Source organism: Artemia franciscana, chromosome 9, assembly GCF_032884065.1.
Source record: "Artemia franciscana chromosome 9, ASM3288406v1, whole genome shotgun sequence".
NCBI classification, from domain to species: domain Eukaryota; kingdom Metazoa; phylum Arthropoda; class Branchiopoda; order Anostraca; family Artemiidae; genus Artemia; species Artemia franciscana.
In genome coordinates, this window is record NC_088871.1 from 41,226,269 (window position 1) to 41,248,041 (window position 21,773).

General features: G+C 35.1%; 1 protein-coding gene across 2 annotated transcripts in view; it reads left to right on the plus strand.

Annotated features, from left to right (window-relative positions):
* The window catches only part of LOC136031418 (ral GTPase-activating protein subunit beta-like), a 192,096-nt gene that overhangs the window by 97,150 nt on the left and 73,173 nt on the right, over positions 1-21,773 (plus strand). For both annotated transcript variants that reach the window (XM_065710984.1, XM_065710985.1), the window contains exons 12-13: positions 6,077-6,164; positions 16,723-16,855. In XM_065710984.1, the coding sequence (XP_065567056.1) occupies positions 6,077-6,164; positions 16,723-16,855 (221 nt within the window). The remainder of the gene's footprint in view (positions 1-6,076; positions 6,165-16,722; positions 16,856-21,773) is intronic.

Below are 21,773 nucleotides of genomic sequence, written 5' to 3' on the forward strand. Positions count from 1 at the left end.
CAACTAGATAACTTCGAAGACTACACTGCCTTTCCATGATGAAAATATAACAGTTCAAAAAAGGGATGAAACCTTTTAATCGACAGTGAAACCAATATAAAATTTCAACTGAGTATTTCGGACACATATACAGTGTCCATCATCAGCAGTAAAACTAAAAGACATCAATAATCCAAGAGCCGTCCTCAGCAAGACAAATGAAAATTTAAAAGAAACTCTCATTAAAATACGACCATTAAACTAAAATCTTTTCAAAGTTAAAAATATTCTCTTTAAATGTTCTTGCATACTTTTTGGAATAAACCTCTCATTTCTCCCTAATAATGCTTAAAGACGTTAAATAATGTTTTAAAAATAATAATAATGCTAATAAAAATAAATAATAAATGATTTTTTAATTATGCTTAAAGAGGGTAAATAATGTTTTAAAAGCAGCTTGATCCATTATGGAATAGAAGAATAGTCTGGGCAGCTAGAGACAAGAATCTCCCTGTTGTTTCTAGTTGTTGTTTGTATTTATGATTAAAGGAAGACATGGCCTCAAATTGAAGCCTTGGAACAGGGGTTCCAATTCACTAAAATGTAGGAGAGAGACCTCAGAAAGAATTTTTAAAAATCGAAGGGAAACTTTTTAATGAAAATACCTGGAAAAGGGTATATTTTAGTATCTAAGGAGGATTGTTGCCTCTCACCCCCATTCGACGTCCCTAACGTGGAACTGATAGGCTGGGTGACTATTGTCAGGTTCAGACTCGGGTTTGAGCACAAGAAAGATTAAGGCTGTGCTTGTTTGTGTTTATTTGTGCTTGTTTTGAAAAGGAAAACATCGTTTAAGATACTCATTCTTCCTTTACCTAAGTTATGTAAAGAAAATCTTAAAGAGTGAAATAAAATAGTAAAAGAAAAACTTAAAAAAAATATCACCAAACTCAAATGCGCTTTTTTCTGAGTTTTGGATTATGTTTGTATTTTCTGTGCTCGTATTTTTTTTCTCCCTGTTCTTTCCCGGCCATGGAGCTTTATTGGGGAGATTGTGCTGAAGTAGTTTTTTGTTTATGAAATTTATTGTTAAATAAAGAACTCAGAACCTAGAAAAAATTAAAATTTTTAAAAAGCTCAAAATAAATCCTTGGGACTTCACCCCTGTCATATTTACAAAATCTTCGTGTTATGTTTTCATTTTTATTAATTAGAATTCCAGTTTCAAGGGCTAGGAAGAACGACAAAAAAAAATTAATGCATTTTGGGATAATCGCGTTTTCTTGTGTTTTTTTTTTTTTTTTTTTTTTGCAAGAAAGTGCTAAATCACATTTTAAGTGAGTTCGAATGCGGCAAATAAAAGATTTGACGTGAAATTTCTGAGAAACTGATCATTACGTATATCCAAGGCCCTCTCTATTCCCATGGTCTTCCCTCTGCCGAAGAGATCCCTTTTCCCATGGCCTTCCTTATACCCGAAATATGTTAAAAACTGGTGAAGGTTTTTATTATTACAGTGAATATAAAGAACTAATAACTAATAACCCGAATATTTCGGATTCAAATCCGGAAGCTTTAATAATTGGGTAAAAAAGGGAGGAAGAAAAGAAAAAAACTAAAAACACTCAGGTTAAACATAAGAAAAAAAAATCAGGTGCTACAACCAGGTGCTAACGGAGCGAAAAATGAAAAATAACTCGCATATAAAGGAAAATTCCAGCATGCATGAGTAAAAAACGTAAACAAAAAAGGGAACATGAGAAAAAATTATTGTATAAACTTCGGAAGGAGGTCATTCGATCGGAAATGGAAAGTTCTAGTCCTATTTTAAGAGTTAAAACAGATTTAAGGGCAACCAACCCCCCTATCTCCCTCTCCCATCTAAAGACATCCGATCAAAATTTTGAGAAACCCATCATGTTCGGCATAGTTGAAAGGTCAAAAACTGTGACTCTGAGGATGGAACCCACCCCCCTACAGCCCTTGGGGCAAAAGCTGTAAGTTGCACAATCCGCCTATTGTTTACACATGATATTTGTTATCAGGAAAGGGGTGACATGTTTAACCTTGTGTATCCAAAAAGACCAAGACCGTGTTTGACCTTTTGTGTTCAAAAAAACCAATGTCATTGAGATGAAGCCTTCAGGGAATGTTGAGGAGAGTGTTGAACAAAACCAAAATACACTTGCGCTCGCGAGTTGTCAAAAGGACGTATTAAGTTGGAACCGAAACACACTTTGTGGTTCCGGGTTGTAAAAAGATTGTATCTTAGGAATGATTTAGAGTACTAAGTTAGAACTTTCGAGGAATGATGAGGGGAATAGACAATTGAACAAAAGGCCATAAGTACACGCTACTACTACTAGTACTGCTTCCACAACCACTGCTATTACCGCTATAACAGATCCTATTTCCAAGGTGACTACTACTAAGGCTGAGGATATTAAGGTGATAATTGTAGGAAATGTTGAATAAGAAGTTGAACTACAAAAACACACTGTGTGCTTACCGGTTGTAAAACAGGCACATCAGCAATATTTTTGGAACGGCTTAGCGTACTAAGTTGAAATTTACAGGGGATGATGAGGGGAATGTTCAACTGACTTCTACTACTACTGCTGCTACTACTACTCCTACAACAATTATTATGAGTCCTACTACTACTAAGGCTAAGGATATGATGGTGTTAATTTCAGGGAAAATTGAGGCGAAAGTTTAACTACATAAAACACACTATGTGCGTGGAGGTTCTCAAAAAGGTGAATCTCTAGAATGGTTTATTGTATTAAGTTAGAACTTGTAGGGAATGATGATATTCTTGTCGTTTGGTTGATCAATTCTAAAAACGCCATATGGGCAAACCACTACTATTACAACCGCTACTTCTATTTTGACTTCTACTAAGGATAAGCATATTAAAGTGAAAATTTCAGAAATGGTGAGGGTTAACCAATCAAAAAGCACTATGTGCACAAAGGTTATCCTATGGGTGGGCATCAATAATTTTAGGAACGGCTTAGAGTATTAAGTTGACGTAGGTAGTTTCAAAGACTAAACTGCTTTTTCATGATGATAAAAAAAGTTCGAATAGGGATAAATCCTATTCTTAGACAATGATCATAACATTCACAAAATATACTGGGTATTTCGTGTCATCCCTAGAGTATATACTGGAGTATTTCTTCGGATGACGGTCACTGTACATGTAATCGAAATATCCAGTAAGCCTATATTTTATGAATGTTATTATCACTGTCTAATAAAAGTTTTATCCTTATTCGAAATTTCATTTATCGTTTTAAGTTTAAATTCCCAGGGTATGCTGTGAGGGGTGATCAACTGACTAAAATGTAATATTTCCATACTACTGCTGCTACTAGTACTGCTGCCGCCGTTGTTACTACTAATACTAATATTACTGTTGCTACTACAGCTAATATTCCTACTACTGCTACCACGACTATTGCTACCAGTAAGGCTAAGCCTATGAAGATGAAAATTTTAGGGAATATTGAAGAGGTTCGAGTGTGAAGTTGAAACCTACAGGGCTTGTTGAGGGGATATTTAACTAGCCAAAAGCCAATATTCACGTGCTACTGTTACTGCTTCTACTGCTATTCCTCCTGCTGCTATTTCTACTAGAGCTGGGAGTATTAAGGTGAAACTTTCAGGGAATATTGAGAGGATTATGAACTAAATCAAAGAATACTATTTGCTTGTAGTTTGTCAGAAGGACATACCAGCAATGTCCGAGGAAGTTTTTAGGTTATTAAGTTGAAACTTTCAGAATGTGTTCAAGGGAGATATTGAAGAAAAAAAAAGATGTTATATGCATACTACAGCTATTGCACCTACTGAAGCTAAGGCTATTAAGGTGGAGCCTTTTAGGGATTGTTTATTGGGATTGTGAACTAAATCAAAGCGCGATATGAAAATGTAGATTGCCAAAAGGGTGTGCCAGCAGTATCTCAGGAACGGATTTGAGTATTAAGTTGAGAATTTCATGGCATGTTTAGGTGGATTCTGAACTACCCAAAAGGCATACTTTATCTGTTACGTTATAATTTGTTTTGTTGCATGGAGAACTAGAAGGCATTCCCAATAGTCGCAATGGTCACAATATATTTCGTAACATTCACAACAAAGTCACAATTTCTTGAATTTTTTTTCAAGAAATTCATATTACAATTTCAATGAAATTTAGTTTCTCTTTTTTATTGGTAAAATAAAAGCTTGATTTTTTGATTATTTTTAAACTTTTATTAAATTGTACAAATAATGTTTTTTTTATTTATATTACACAACCCTCACCTCTTACATGAATTCGTTGGTTGAGCCTACTATATTTCATATTGAAATAACCTTTACAATTTTCGAGCTGATATTTTTCTTCTTCATTGTGATTGTCAATTTGTATTTTTTTTTGTTCTCTGTTTTTAGTAAACTACTAAAAAAAACAGATAGGACATGTGAAGCTTGAAAAGATCGTAAAGAATGTTTTATATCAGATGATTCTTTAGTTTTTCTATAATTGATGCAGGCTTCTTTATTCTTTAAAATTTTTTATTCTTATTCTTTATTCTTATTCTTATTCTTTTCTTATTCTTATTCTTTAAAATTTTTTAATTCGTTAAATTCTTCTCTTTATTTTCGTACGTTTGTTAAATCATTTTCTATGTCAAAATAAATAATAAACAATTTTAAAGATAGAAAATTATATTTTTTTTTCAATCTAAAAAACCCGTATCTGCTGCAATCTTTGTCGTTTATTTTTCCTGTTCTTTATTCTTCTTTCTGGCCTTTATTATTATAATCTTATGAATTTGGGAACTGTTATTGGTTTCTTCTTATGTTAGTTGACAATCTTTTTTTCTTTGCTTTTAGGCAACTTACGTGAAAAAACAAAAAACCCACTTGAAACTTGAAAAGGGTTTCACATGCTTATTTTGATTGATTTTTCACTTTTCTGTAATTGATACGGACTTCTTTGTCTATCTTATATTCTTTTTTATTTTAAACTTTTTAATTGTTTGAAAATCTCTTTCATTTCATCTCTTTAGTTGTCTTTTTTTTAATTCATCCTCCATGTCAAACCAAATAATCAACAATTTTAAAGACAGAAAACAGATATTTTGATTGAATCTAAAAAAACGTATCTGCTGCAATCTTTATCGTTTATATTTCTGGTTCTTTATTTTTTCTTTCTGGCCTTTATTATTATAACCTTCAATTTGCGAGCTGTTATTGTTTTCTTCTTGTTTTAGATTGTCAATCTGTATTTATTTTTATTTTTTTTGCATTGTTTTTAGGAAACTTTTATTAAAACCAAAAAGGCCTCGTGAAACTTGAGAAGGTCATAAGATGTTTATCTTGATTGAATTTTCAGTCTTGTGTAATTGACGCAGACATTTTAATCGACTTTTTATCTCTTTCCATTTAGCCTTTTTTTTAACTTTTTTAGTTTCGTTTCTAAATTCTTTTTTTTAATTGTCTTCTATGACAATCTCAATAATCAACTATTTTCAAACAGAGTCAAAAAATCTTTATTCAATTATAAAATCCGTATGTACTGCTTTGTCGTTTGTATTTTCTGTTCTTTATTTTTCGTTTTGTCTCTCTTCTATGCTTGGGAATCGTAACACTATTTTACAGCTGAACTTGACAAATTGCCAATAAATAAGACTTGTGAGGTAATTGAAGAACAAGATGATTATTTGGTAAAGCCAGGTGGTTTTTATTGTTCTATCCCGCGCGTGGAAGAATGTAGGAAAGGAAGAAATGGACAAGAAAGATTGAGACAGAGTCGTTTGTCTAATTTAGAAGATTTTCATTTATCTTTCACTTTATTTATGACCTTTTGGATACAAACTTCTGCTTTTCTGCTTGGCCATTGCTTTGAAATGTTAGTTGTATCATTCGGTTCGCGATTTGGCAAAATTCCACAATTCGGCAAAATTTTTGAATATCATACGAAAATCAGTGTCATTTTATTCTTGTGTGTTTCAATCGTTTTATTGTAAGTGGATATCTTTTTCTACTGTATTTTCTAGAGTGAGAAAATAAATAGCATTTTTGTAGAAACTTTTCTTTTTTCTAGTAAAAGTTCCAGTTTCAATAGTCCTGAAATCCGAAGGTCCTGTATTCAGATCCTCATATCTCTGCTTCCGCTGCCACTTCACTTCCAGGTATTGTAGCTTATGTTTGAGGAAAAATTTGTAATGTCTAAGGAGTCATATCTAAAGTTAAAACTCCCTTCAATAACACAAAATAATTCTCATTTTTTGACCAAAAAATTTCGCTTAGTTTTTTGACAAGCGATATTAAAATATCGTCAAATAAAAAAACAATCTTTGTAGAGTGCACAATCAACCTTGGAAGGCCTAAGCCTGTAATACCCCCCCCAATTTACCAAGGCCTTCTTCCACCCTGAAAGACACAGTCCATGCGCCAAAGATAAGTTAATTGTATAAATAAGTGGTTCTGCAATTTCATGAGCAATTTGTCTTATCATTATGTTCGGGAAACCGTCTGTATCCGGTGCTTTAAACGTATCCAATTTTGTAAGAATAGTATAAGCTTCAGTCAATGAGAAATCCAAATCTTCAAATCAGGCACGTACGCAGGATTTTTTTGGGGGCGGGCCAAAACCTTCGAAACAGCAAATATAAAGTAACACTTTTTTTATTTAGTTATGCAAAAAGCACGTATATCGGAAAATACAGATTAACTTTAATCTGTAGTATTGTAGCGGATGGTAGGAAGAAGACTGAAGCCTCAAAAGTACATTTTAGACTCAGGTTATGTTCATAGCGATTTAGAACCAGTGATTAATCTATTATATCCCACTGAAAGGGAAATTTTAGGGTTAACAGTGCAATATGGGTGCTGCAGGTTGTAGTTCTTCTATTGTAAAAACGTAGATTTTAATGAAAAATGATAGTTTCCAAAATTGATTTATTGAAAGCTGTACTTTATCCTGAAAAGGGGGGATAAACGCCTTAATATCAAGGATAATTCTATTTTGCTGTGGAAAGCAAACTCTCTTTACAAAAAAAAAAAAAAATAACAGTACAATTGCTAATTACTTCAAAGAGGGTAAAAAATTTCGTGCCAGCGTACGTGCCAGCATCAAATGGAGCAAGAATGTCCGACGACGCAATCGACTCTACTTGAGATGCAAAATTAGCTTCATTTGAATGAATTGGCTGTGTTTTAACAAAAACTGAAGAAAAAAATTGATTAAAAATAAGAGCCTTCTCAGAATCACTATCAATCTTTTGGTGTGTATCCGGATCTGTGAACGTAGATATAGATGGTGCAAGGTTAGGTTTATTCCTATTTACATATTTCCAAAATGTTTCAGGTGATACGGTGCTTGAGTGAATAATACGCGACTCGAGCTCTTAACAAATCAGTTTTTGTAGTCAAACAAGTGACCTTGTTTCTCGCCACTGTATACGCATGCCATTCACCTGGATCCTCTTGTAACTGAGTATCCGAATGTCCTTGCCTGACTACTTTACTATGTTGTGACTCAATATACGACCGCCAAAGACTGTTTTTTTCACGTATTGCTTTGAGTATGTGTCTCGGAAGTTTAGTTTTATTTCTACGACCGGACAAATTCTCCATCAAAGGAACAAATTTATCCCTACATTCTATCAACACTTTTTTTTACAAAATCAAACGCGGTGTCCGGAGAAACATGATTATTTTTTAGTTCATACATGATATTAATAGACGAAATAAATTGTCGCATTGATTCATAATCGGCTTTAGCATAATCATTCCGAAAAAACTCAAAACCTCTCTGTTGAGCATTAGTATTCATGTAAATATCAAACCCAACGTGATAACGTTTACCTAAAGGCGGACGGAAATCTATGCTCCAAATATCATCGATTGACTTGGTAATAACCAGATATAAAATCGATAGAATAGCATCTTTCCTGGCTCGAGTTGGCTTGTCAATATGCTGGTATAAGTACGGATCATCCTATCTATCTAAAAATTGCTGCTCATACGATGAAGTGGACAGGCTCGTACTATGCACACTCCAATCTATCAAATTTAAATTGAAGTCATCTAGAATAAGGAACTTTGAACTACGACCAACAAGACGAGAAATACACGCTAGAAAATTGGTATTATTAACTGGACTCGATAAACTCACAGTAGGACTACGATAAAAAGCTGCAATACACATGTAAGTACTATGATAGGGCAATTTAACATCAGCCAAAAGACATTCCGACACTGAGTCTACTAACGAATCCACAACTACAGAAAACTGAATAGAACCATGGATATAAATACTAATCCCCCTTTTAGCTGAATTATTAGATACTAAATTATATTGTAGTAGCTGCTGAAAATAAATTGACGGGTCACTAAAATGTTTTGGTAAAACTTCGGCAACAACAACTAAATGTGGTTTACGTTGCTTTATTAGCTCACTAAACTCTTCCCATTTAGATGACAGGCAGTCTGCATTTGTATAAGCTACCAAAAACTTACTAGTCAGACATTACAACTTTTTTAGGGAGTCACTCTTCAATGCTCGTGTAGCTGTTTGGGGTTTCACGAAAAGAGTTATTATTCACGAGGGTTAGTCCACTTTTGCTACGTTTCATCTTCCAGTTAGTTTCGCCAGCGTCCAACTTTGATTTCAGCTCTTGTTTCAGGGCATCGGACTTCTTTGTTTCTATCAGTTCAATGGTAGTACGATAATGAGACACTTTGAACGAAGGGTATGTAGCTTTGATACTAGCAGTCTCGGACATCAGAAAGAAACAAGCTGTATCTCGTTCTACCGGTGTCTTGAACATCAACTCAATAGGCCTGATCTTACCAGGAGTATGTTTATCAAGTCTAGCTGAGTACCTACATTTTGCAGGGCAAAATACAAATAGCCTTTCTTTGAAAAATTTGCAATCCGTCTCGTTTTTTTTTTTTTTTTTTTTTTTTTTTTTTTTTTTTTTTTTTTTTTTTTTGTCTACGAGATGACAAAGTTAGCATCTTCAGCTAAACCAAACACGATCAGGTTTTTCTGTTTTTCCACAAGATCTGACGCATAAACTGAATTTAAGTTCGAGCTACTGACACTGATTTCCTCGTCCTTTTCCACAAATTTTTCAGTTAGGCTTTTTTCCAAGCTCTGACACTTCACTCCAATTAGGTTCTCGGTAAAATGCTGGACGTTGGGAAGTGTGCACTTATTTTTCAGGTCTTTCTCGATTTCAGCTACTTTCCGTTGGATAGGCTCTAATAAAGCGCAAAATTTATCCTCCATCGACTTAAATGACGTTTGCATTTCACTCCTCAAAATATCTTTCATTTCTGCAGAGTTCATTCCTTGGTTGATCGAGTTTTTCTGTTGTTTATATACGGGGCAGAACCAAAGTGACCCGAGCCTCCGAGTCATTTTTGTGAATAAATTGTATTTCTGCTTTGTCATTTCCAAGCATGCAATGCATACCCAGGATTTGCACGAGTCGCAAAGCAGCGCAAAATCGTAGTCTCGCAATTTGGAGTCACAACCTTTGCACCCATCAACACTTTTTTTAGGCGAATGTCTTGGTCTTTTTTGGGCAACTGAGTTAGACGGTCCTTTATTTTTCTCCATGACTGTGCCGTTCTAATAATGACAACAGTGCGCCCGCCAAGTTTGAAACCAAGCGCGAAAACCAATACTTGCAGTTAAAAAAAAACTTTTTTTTTTTTATCTACAAATAGGACTAAGTATGAATGCTGCGAAGTTCCAAGTCCTCTTCTTTAATCTACACGGTTGTTCTGTGCCTAATAGCGTCCGTCTAGGTAAAAGTGAGGTGGCACCCACCATTACACTAACATATTTAGATCTCCCGATTGGGTCTTCGATTGAGAATACACAAAAGGTTTTGTTTCGGATTACTGAATGGAAACCTAGAATTGCTTATACTAGTGCGTTTACATCGCAGCTTAATCTGGAACGGAAAGCCCTTTCTCGAATCTATAATAGTGTGGCTCTTAAGTATATTCTATATTTGACCCCATTTTGGGACATTTTTACTGAATTCGATAGGCGGTAGGTGATACTTTAAGTACGAAAAGTTTTTGCTTCAGGCCCCTCGGTGGTTTACGAATGGGTACATCGTTAACCGTTTTAGTGTGGTGGAACCGGTTCAGGGCGGGGATTTACAGTTTCAGAAACTGAGTAATCAGTCCTCTTCTCACCCGTGGAAGGGCGTACTGTTTTAGATTTTGCATTATTAGTAAGTTGTGTATATCTTTACGAAAGGTTTGTTTTGTTTTCCTTTCTTTTATTGCACTCCATTGTTTTCTTTTTTTTGTTTATAGATGGGTAGTAAAATATTAATTCATTCATGTCATATTTCATACATAGTATTCTGTATCCTAAGAAATATTTTATGAGCAATATGTCATCTATTCCTATTTTTGCAAGTTATGAAAAATACAAAGGATAAAACTGTACTGCCTCTCCAGAAAGGGCCAAACCTCCAATTGGCGTTCTATTTAAGATATTATTAAAAATATATGCTCAAGATAACTTAGAATAGAATAAGATTTTTTTGCGCTTAAAGCCCATAGGCCATGGCAAAATATATAAAACAAAGAGCAATTAAAAAGAAATTACCAAAATCCTAACATAATCCTACAGAAACCAAGCTCTATGATACATCGCGAGACAGAGAAATCCTACCAAATTTCTGACACCTATAAAACATTCATCCGCACACACTCTCATCAACCACTCAAAATCAAATTCTCCCTTCCAAACGCTTCAGCTATGAATCTGATGTGGAACATTCTTCCCATTCCATATCAGTAATATATACTTTCATTCAAAACTCCTCACATAGGACAAAAATATGGACCAGCCTTTGAGCTTTCCTTCCTGATAAACTTTCTTCTTTAGTCAGTGGTGAACTATCAGCCTTCATTTCAGTTATTAACTTCATATCATTTTAATTCAAACCTACTTTAAAAAAAAATGAAACTTCACCCAAAATCTCCTTCGACCGACGACATAGAACCAGAGAAGCCGATAGCGGGCACTGTACCTCCCAAGCCTATATTTTCTTGTCCCTTAAATTTTTTTCTACTGATCCGCTTCTTGGTCCCTTATATTCTCAAGCCCTAACCCCTCCCCTCAAATAACTTAATCCGCGTGGATCTAATATAATATTATTTTGGTACGGCCTACCTGAACCATACTTCAACATTTACAAATAAGCCGTCTTCGTCAACCTAGGCATCTCTAAACTTTCGTCTCAAAGCCTAACCATGTTAAATAGCCTGTGACTTCTTAAAGAAAATGAACCTAAATCACCTCTTACTTCCAAAATATTTGTATGCTTTCTTATCCGTAGCCGTTTCTTATAATATCCTAGTTGCACCGTTTCTAGCCTTCGCATCTCCCTTCGCATACCCCAAACCTCAGATTCATTGTACATAACACCTAAAATTTTAGCCCTGAAAACCTCTTTAACTGCTTGGATCTCTTAATATCTCTAAGCTGACTTCTGGATACCATATTACAATATACTTTACCCTTTTCAATCCTACTTTCTATATGGCTACTAATAAATTTTCTTTAGCCTTAAACTTAACTCCTAAATATGACCATTCCTCCACTAACCTAACCCTTCTACACTTAAAACTAAGTTTAACATCCTCCTGGAGGGTTCCACATTTCTGAAATTCTTACACTGCGAGGTTAATCCTCACGGCTCTAACTTTTTCCATACCAAATAGTTTCTGAAGGTTCCTTTGTGAATATGCAACTAAAACTATAATCATCAGCGAGCATGCAAACGAATACAATATCTAAACTCACCATCACGAAAGCAAAACAGTTCAAAATAGGGATGAAACCTTTTTATTGAGTGAACAGATATAAAATTTAACTAGATATTTCGAACACATATACAATACACAGTTACTGCTGATGAACACTGTATACGTGTTCGAAATATCCAGTTAAATTTTATATCTGTTCACTGTAAATAAAAAGGTTTCATCCCTATTTTGAAGTGTTTTACTTTCGTCATGGAAAGGCAGTGTGGTCTTCGAAATTATCTAAACTCACCATCGGCCCCTCCTTGTCTTCCATAAACGCCACTACGGAATTTTGTAAACAGGGAGAATAATTTATGAGACTATGTGAAACCCTGTATAAAACCTTTATATCCTCTAACTGTCCTTGGGGCCTGTTAACCAACTCTCACACCACTCAAGTAAACCTATACATTTGAACTAATACTAACACAAATGGAATCGGAAGACAGATCTCTAACAAACTTTCCATTATTAGAAACCAAGAAATATTATCAAAAGTTCCTTTAATATTTGTAAATGCCGTGTATAACCTACATTTTCTACTGCTAGTATATTTACTAACTAAAGCCTGCAAACTAAATAAATGATCTTTCGTCCCATAACTTTATCTAAAACCTGCTTGGTTCTATCCACCTCCTTAGTTTAAACTTTGGCGTAATTTCGTCAAATTTCTGGGGGGGGGGCGAATTTGGAGCCAATTTTTTTCAAATTAAGTGGAAATGACCCGTGAAAACCGAAAATGAGCGATATATTACCATAAAGGCAAAGAAAAGACAAACTAAAGAAAACTTACCTGTTTTTCTGGATGCTTGAATTATGCAGGCTTAGTTTAGTTTTAACAAGATTTTTTGCAGAAACTAAATTTCAGCTTGGAGGGGGGGAGCAAAATGAAGTCTGTGGGAGGAACAAACTGGGGTGTAGAGGGGGCAGCTGCCCCCCTGCCCACTCCCTGAGTCAAAGTCATAATCAAAATCGATAGACTATTCGGTAACCCACCTTCGGTAAACTATTACCTAAATGAATTCCTCGATAATTATTATGATGAGACATATCTCCCATCTTGAATAATGGGATCATTACTAAAAAATTCCAGTCTTCAGGCCACTTACAAGAACTTACCAAAGCTGAAAATAAACTTGCCAAAATTGAAGCAAAATATGTTTTTCCCCACTTCCACATTTTCGTCGGAATCCCATCTGTCACCGATGCAGATTCCCCCCCCCCCATTATAGACCTCAAGGCTTTGCCAATCTCCTCATGCTTAATTGGCGAGTAAAGCTCGTATTCCTCCTCTCTGAGTGGGTAAGACGCTTGTTGTCTTAGACTCTGTGATAAATCCTTAAGTCCACTTTTGTGTTATGATTCGAGGTACTCGGGTCAGGTATCACCTCTAAGTGTTTGCTCTGTTTTAGAAGGGTCAACAGATCCTCGAAATAGTTGCCTGAATTGTTATTGTTTCTTTGTTACAATTTTTTTTCTTAATTTTTGAGTTTCCGACTTCATCTTGTATCCTATTCTCACTTCAAAGTGTCTGTTTATATTACCTCCGCTTCTGTCGACCAAAAGAACAGATTCTTCGTTATTCTGTTTCAGTCTCATTAGTGCTTCTACCACTTCCCTTTTTTTCATTCACACTCATCGTCAAAAATCCCTTCTCCCTCTTGTTTTTCGCACTTTCTCTATTAGCTAAACTGCAATTCTCCAAACTCTCTATTATCTGGCATAATAGTCCTAAATCCTTATCTAATTAGCCATTCTCTATGACTCTGTGGGTTTTCTTCAACTTCATCTCAACTATACTCTCTCCTACCCACTTAACCACCTTATCCTTCCCAATTTTATATACATCAATTTCTTCTTAATTAAACTAGATCTATTGCTTTCAGAAATTTTGACACAATTCTTATTAATAGCCTTTCAACCCTTATCTCCCCCAACAAAAATATACCCCGGCACTCGGCTGGTTTTAATATGTGGATTCTCATTGTCGCTTGTTTTCTAACCGCAGACAATTTCAGCCTTTTCTTGATGTCTTGACGTCACCACTGGTTCGATACAGACACTCTGTGAAAAATACGAATTCTTTCTCAAAGCTCTGACCTATTTTGATCCTTTTTGTGGCTAGTCATCGCTGTTCCTTGTTTTCCAACCATAAATTTCATTGTCCAGTTTTGTTCATCTTTAGCTCAGAAAGTTTTTTCCACGGCTTTTGCTTTAGCAGTTTAGACCAATACATTATCTCATTTAATTTCTTAAGGCTTTATAACCAACAAATAAGTCTTTTCCAGTTTTCAACCACAAAACACTGTTCAAAATTTTGCTTACAATCCAATGTGATTCTCACTGTCGTTTTTTTTTATGCCTTTTTCATCGTTTTTTCCATTCCTTTTTCTTTAGCTGTTGCGATATATTTTAGCTACTCCTATTAGTCTAGTTTTAAATGACGGTCCAGGTTATAGATGTGTTACTTGTTGAGGTGGTGGGAAAAAAAACTAATTTTTCTTCCAATGAATTATAATTTATAATACTTATAATTTTTTTATTGGATATATTTTTGTATTTGTAGTATATCTTTTGGTGTATTTTGAGAGAAATGCGGTTTGTTTCTCTTTCTTTAGTCTTGTAATTATTTCGCTGAATTATTTGAAACATGTATTTCAAATTATTTTGATAGAGTTTAAGGCTATTACGCTGTTTTTAAAGCTTTTTATTTCCAGCCTTTGATGCCCAGTGCCTACGGCAGCATAGTATCGAATAAACTTTGTTTTAATCGTCGGTTTTTACACTAAACTGTTTGCTAAGGCGGTGTTGATCCGACTAACATTTTTAACACTTTGCTATTTTCCAAAGTTCGCATTTTTTTTTTTTTTTTTTTTTTTTTGCCATGAAAGCAATATAACTGTGGGGCAAATTTACTATTAGTGTTGTAAGTATCTCATCAGCAAGATCTTATCCTTCTGGAGGGGGGTTGTCCCCCTGAATTTTTTTCTGGCTGGCACAAAGTAACAGTAATCCACGCAAAGAAATTTTTGCTGTGCTTTTTAAAGTTTTGTCCCCCCGCACAGAAATCCTGGATACGGCCCACCTGCTCCTCCGCCTCTCATCCTGGAAAATTAAATAAGGCTCCCATTGGTAGATAATTGGAACCATATAATAACTGAATCAATATACACCCGTTTCGTTCTTTTTTTAAAGCACTGCCTTTATTGCATCGATTGTGTTAGTATTGAGCTTGTATTATGCTACTAATTTCGTTTTTAGTTTTATTTGTCATTTCCCTCTTTTCCCTTTTACTTTTTTTATTTTATTCGTCATTTTTCATTTATAGTTACAACAAACAAATTTAGTTTTGATTCAATTTATTCTTCCTTTTTTTATCCTTTTACAGTACCAAATTCTTTACACGTGTTTCAACCTTGTATGAAGAGAAAAGGTTTCTCTTTTTTCGCCTTCTTTAGGAGCGTGAAAAGGACTGAAACCAGACTGTTCTTTCATTTTATTAGCTCATTATATCACCTAGGAATTCCTAATCTCCGCAATAATTATTTTATCCCTACAAAAGTGTGAATATGTAAGAAAGAAAAGCACCAAAATGAACCGACAGGACAACAGAAAAAGAAAATAGTGGCAGATATTTCGGACAGGGTTATCATGTTCCGCCTTCAGTGACTAAAAAAAAGTTCCAATAAACTAACACGATCGAAACAGATATTTACAAAGTATGAAGTTTAATTTTGCACTATATATATATATATATATATATATATATATATATATATATATATATATATATATATATATATATATATATATATATATATATATATATATATATATATATATATATATATATATATATATATATATATATATATATATGTATATATATATGTTAGTCGGGGGTAATGTCTATAGTAGCTGGAGGTAATGTCTATATTAGTCGGGGATAATGTTTATATTAGTTGGGGTAATGTCTATATTAGTCGGGGGTAATGTCTATATTAGTCAGGGGTAATGTTTATGTTAGTCGGGGGTAATGTCTTTAGTAGCCGAAGGTAATGTTTATATTAGTCGGTGGTAATGTCTATATTAGTCGGGGTTAATGACTATATTAGTTGGGGGAAATGTCATTGATATTTGATTGAGAAATATTTACTTTCATAGTTAGGGTTTGTGGCTTTATCGGAGACACTGGTAAGGATTTTAGCATTTCTGAAAGACTGTTGTCAATCTCTTTAAAAATACTTGAAAAAAACTTTTTTAAAGAAAATAAAAGACAAAGAAATTATATAATTAGTCTAAATGACGTTTTTGTGAACGTTAACATGTCTGGATAAAATCATGAATTTTATTTGACAAGTTTATAATTATAAATTTATTAGATAACAGTCAGAAACAATGCTATATATATTATATGGAAATTGTTAAAGGGGCTTCCAAATAGCGTATGCATGGCTATATCAAAGGAAAGGGATATCCTATTTGATCTTCTCACTAAAGAAAAAATGTAACCCCTCAAGTCTTGAGATATGATCTCAAGTCCTCGTTTTTTTTTCGGACCCATTAGACAGATTGTGTTATAATGTTACCCTTTTAAGAAAATTTGGGTTAAAAACCTGTTGTTTTTTTTCTTGCATTTATGCAAGAGCGACAAGAAAGGAGTCTTAACTATCTTTTTTTTTTCTTTTTTTGTAAGGTGATGCTTTTGACTCGTTAGTAAAGCCTAGTCAATAGTTACACCAGTGAAATAAATCGAACGAATATAATTATGTTGTATTTTCAGTCTCCTTAATATCTACTTTTCATACTACGTATTTGTATGTTTGACAAAATCTGATAATTAATATAATATCCTATTATAATTATTATTGTAATATTATAATATCATTTTTATGATTCCAGGGTCTACCAGTCAGAGACATGTCACATACATTACAGTCGCGCTCATTTGGCCAATATTGGAAGAAGTTATGGGCCCTCATTTGTGCCTCTATTCTAAATGAAGTTGACTGGAATAATATTTTGCTCCTCCTAGGTATATATGTTTTCCATAACAAGTCCGAAGAGCCAGTCAAAAAAGGTTGCCGCCAAGGCCGTATCCAGGAGAATTTAGGGGGTTTGACCCCCTCCGCCTCGAAATGGTTGTCCGACTCGTAAAAACATAACACAATTATTTAGATGCGTTTTTTAAAGGTTTTTCCTATACGTTGACGCGTTGAAACCGAATATTTAGAAACAATTTCTTTTGTGTTCATATGCTCCTCAAAAAGTATATAGTAAATAATCTAACTGAAGAGAAAAAGGATATTTTATCCTATTTTTCTGTGGTAAAATGTTTCCTTTAATTTCTTTCGCTAACGTCTGTGAAGTATTTTTGTTAGCCTATCATATTATTCCTGAGGGCTAGGTCCAACTGTGAAGCCAAATATTTGTGAGGCCATTCAATACCTTAAAAGTCATTTTGCTTGTTTCAGCGTCCGTTGACCATCTCAAAGACAATAGGCTCATTAGTAAATTTTCCCAGCATCAGAGGGACCTTCAATGCAATTTTGGTACAAATTGATAGGGGATCTTAAATGCGTCAACAGTTTAAAAGCTAACGAGACCCTAGCTCAATATAAAGAAAAGAATGTAATTTTTTACCAACTGTTCAACAAAGTGCTGTCTATTCAGCGTACATATAGCTTAGCTTAAATAATATGCATCCTGTGTTGGCAAAGTTTTCAGTCAAGGCGGTTGGCGCTACAGGGAATTTCCAAAGGTGTTAAACTATTCAATGATACTTTTTTAAAGCTGATTTTTAATGTTTACCAAGCAGATAAATGCTAGAATTTTTTAAGGACTGTCCTTTGCTGGACTTCAAGAAAATCCTTTACTGTTCAATCGAAAAAACAAATTTCGCAATTTCTAATGAACTAAGTTTTATTAAATAAGAATATCTCCATTTCCATCGCAAATTGAAAGAAGTTAGCTTGTTTTTCAAAAATTTCTGGGATAGTACCGGTCGGCTTTTAGTTTTCTGTCGTATATTCGGATCTCTCATCCAAGCTATACGAGTTATGGAAAGATCGCTTGTATTTATTTTTTTCTAAAAATTGGCATACTTATATATTTTGGTGTGAAAAGACGATTTAGATAGGCCACAATTTAGGGAAAATCCTAGAAAAAATGCAACACTGACAGGCATGTGCGCAAGAATTTGTTTCAGACAAAGGGTATAACTTTGAAAAAAAGCCATATTATGCGGCAATATTTAAGAAATCACAGGAAAAATCGCAAAGATTTTAAGGTTGGAATTCTTTCATCAGTCTGAAAGAATTTAATTAGGTAATCTATAAAAATTGCCTTTTTGTTGCTTTTTTGAGATGCCATAAGTATTGAGGCCTTTTGGGATTCCATGACTACATTTCACTCCATTACCATGATACACAAATCCCACCTTTCCCATGACACTCATATCCCAGCATTCTGACGACAGTTAGTAGGTGCTTGTTATGCTATAGGGAGTGGCTACTTTTGATTGTTACCTAACTGTTTCTTTTAGGGTTTAAAAAAGCTTCAGGGCGCATCAAGTCATGTTTTCTTTGGTTTTTGTTTCATAGTTTCTTGGATTTGTTAAAAAACCTACGAGACCCCGCCAAACCAGGATTTCCTTGGTTGTTCTTTGAAAAACCTTCAGGGCCCAAGCCAAATCAGGATTTCTTTGGATATTACATAATAGGCTTTGGGTTTTACCTAATAGAGACGTGTTTTTCTTAAAAAACCTACGAGATCCAGGACTTCTTTGTTTGAGGATTTCCCTGTTTGTTTTTTAATAGGGTTTGGGTCTTACCTAATGGGGAGTGTTTTTTCTTAATAAACCTACGAGAACCTAAGGCTTTTTCTTGGGGTTTACCCAATAGAGAATTTTTGAGAGTTTTAGGTGTTTCTTAAAAAACCTACGAGAGCCGGAAAAAGCCTTCAGGGGCTGCCAAGTCAGGTTTTCCTTGATTGCAACCTACTAAGGGCAGGAAAAAACCGTAAGGGACCCTGCCAAATCCTATTTTATTTGATTGTTATGATTAAAAACCTGCGTGGGTCAGGGAAAAACCTTCTGGGCCCTCCCAAGTAGCGGACCTTGAAGACACTGAGCTCCTAGCAACCATTTCTAACGGGAGTCCTAGCGAGCAATTCTGCTGGAGCCCTAGCAACCAATTCCTCTGGGGGTCTAGCTTCCAATTTCACCGGGCTCCTAGCAATTAGTGCTGACGGAGGGGGGCTCTGCATCCAACTCCACCGGGAACCCTAGCTTCCAATTCCACCGGGGGCCAAAGCATCCGATTTCACTGGGCGCTAGCAACCAATTCCAATGGGGGGAGTGCTATTCAAGCGGGGAATCTTCGGTTATAACTGAGTGTAAGGGGGCACACACATGGGTGTTACGTAATGACGGTGCACACGTGGGATGTGACGCGATCCTGTGTGACTTGATAGATTTATTGGGGGTGACATAATCTTACTTGACTTTCTAGATTTATTGGGAATGACGTAATGGCAGCGCACAAGAGGGGTCTTAGGTAATGACGGTACACACATGGGTGTTACATTGTACTTTAAGAGTTTTTCGAGATTTCATTTTTCTTTCAAGGTGTTTTTTCTTCTTTCAAGGCTTTTTTCTTCAGTATTTCATTTTCTTTCAATGTGTTTTTGCTTTCAAGGTTTTTTTTTTTGAGATATTATTATCTTACATGACTTTTTTTCAGAAAATCTTTATAATCTAAAGATTTTTATCCGCTTTAGGATTCCAATATAAGACCAAAGATTTCCCCAATGACCAGACAATAGCTTTTACCATCTGGACCAGCAAAGTATTCGTAATATTTTGATTCGGGGAATATCTTCTTTTTAACAAGGTGCTTCTTCCGCCCAGAGAATTCCCTGCATGCTTTCTGGAGCGATCAAATGGATTGCGTGTTGCCTAACCATCGTCACCTAGCTGTATAACTATTTAGCAAAAACTGGTGATTTTCGATCTATTGGACACACCCGCATGTTTAATTATATTAGTGCTGCTCTAACGTAACCTAGACAGGTTGAGTTACATAGCAGATGTTACATAGCATTGGCTTTAGATATTTCATTACGTAAATGATTAAGTATCGAAGTTTATCCTGGAACAATAAATCTAAAAGATACAAACTTTTATTGTACATATACCTTTTATTAATAAAAACAAATTTACAAGCATTATTAAAATGCAAGAAAAGCATTGAAAATACAATAAGGAAAAAAAAGTGAAAAAAGCTTATAAAGGATAAAATATAAGCAAAAAGAACCAAGGAAAGGTAGGAATCCTAGAAAGCAATTCAAGAGGGGAGACTGGTTATTAGAGGTAAATATAATCCCTATCGAGAGCTATTTCTGGGAAATCTCAATGAAAATGTCACGTTTCTATTGCGCTATCAGACGCGCCTTCAAGAAGAGAGACACATTGTTGCATTCGGTTATTTTTGAGAGATTAAAAAAATGCTACGTTTCTTTGAGCCTAGACTGCATATTCTCGCCATCGTGACAATATTTGGCTAGCTTGTCCCACTAGTAACAAATTCCAGGTGGGAGGCTTTGAGCCAAAACTATGACATATTCACACCACCGTGGCAATATGTTGTTGGCCCAACCCCTACAAAGAAATTCCAAGGGGGACTTGTTGTGAGAGATTAATTTAAACCATATAAAGAGCTATTTGTAAGAGGTTTTAATGGAAATGCTGCGTTTCTTTGAGCCAAGAATATGCATATTCACTACCGTGACGATATGTCAGGCCCATCCCCTAGCAACCATTTCCAAACGGGTGCTTGTTATTAGAGATAAATTTGAACCATACTAAGAGTATTTCTTATAGGTCTTAGTGAGAATGCCTCGATTCTTTGAATGCGTGTTAGGTTTAAGTTCCCCTCCACCGATAAATGCCTTAACACCTCCCACTGTTACTTTAAGTTGTAGAACATATTAATCCAAGCAATTCACGTCACCGTGTCGCACTGTGGATGGCGCATGGTAACCTTGTCACCCCCTCATCATTCCTAAGACATTTTTCAGATATTTTCATGATGAAATTATGCATTAAATCTGACGCTTCGTGTTTTTATAAACCACCCTCAACATGTTACACTATCTCAATTCACGCCACAGTGCCACACTATGAATGACCCTCTGGCGCTCTCTAGTACCCCTTTATCATTCCTAAGACATTTTCCAGATATTTTCTTATTAAAAATCATGGGTTAAATCCAATTGGCTATACTTTCACATGTCACCCTCAACGTGATACATCATGTCAAATCACGCCATTTTTTTACACTATGGATGGTATATTGGTATCCTCTGGCATCCCTAATTATTCCTAAGGCATTTTCCAGATATTTTCCTGATAAAAAGTATGCTTTAAATTCAATGGTTCCTGTTTTAGCAAGCCATCCTAAATGATATACACCATGACTATTCATACCACCGTGCCACACTATCACTGACCCTCTGGCACCCCCTGACACAACCTTATTATTCCTAACACATTTTACAGATATAAAAAGTCGTGCCTTAAGTTTATTGGTCCATGTTTTCACAAGCCACCCTTAACCTGATACACCATGTCAATTAACACCACTGAGCCCAACTATTGATGGCACATGGCACCCTCTTGTGCCCCCCGTCATTTTTAACACGTTTTTGGGATATTTTATTGTTAAAAATCATACTTTAAATCCATTAATCCATGTTTTTGCAAGCCACCCTTAACGTGATATACCGCGGAGTGATAAGTGATAACTGATAAGCGGAAACTTGCCATTTCATTGTTAGATTGCAACATTCCCTGGCAATTCCTAGTCTCTGGGACTCAATGCCTAGCATATGACACCCACCGGCGTGCATTATCACACCTAAAGTATTTTCAAAAATTACAAAAATCAGTATGC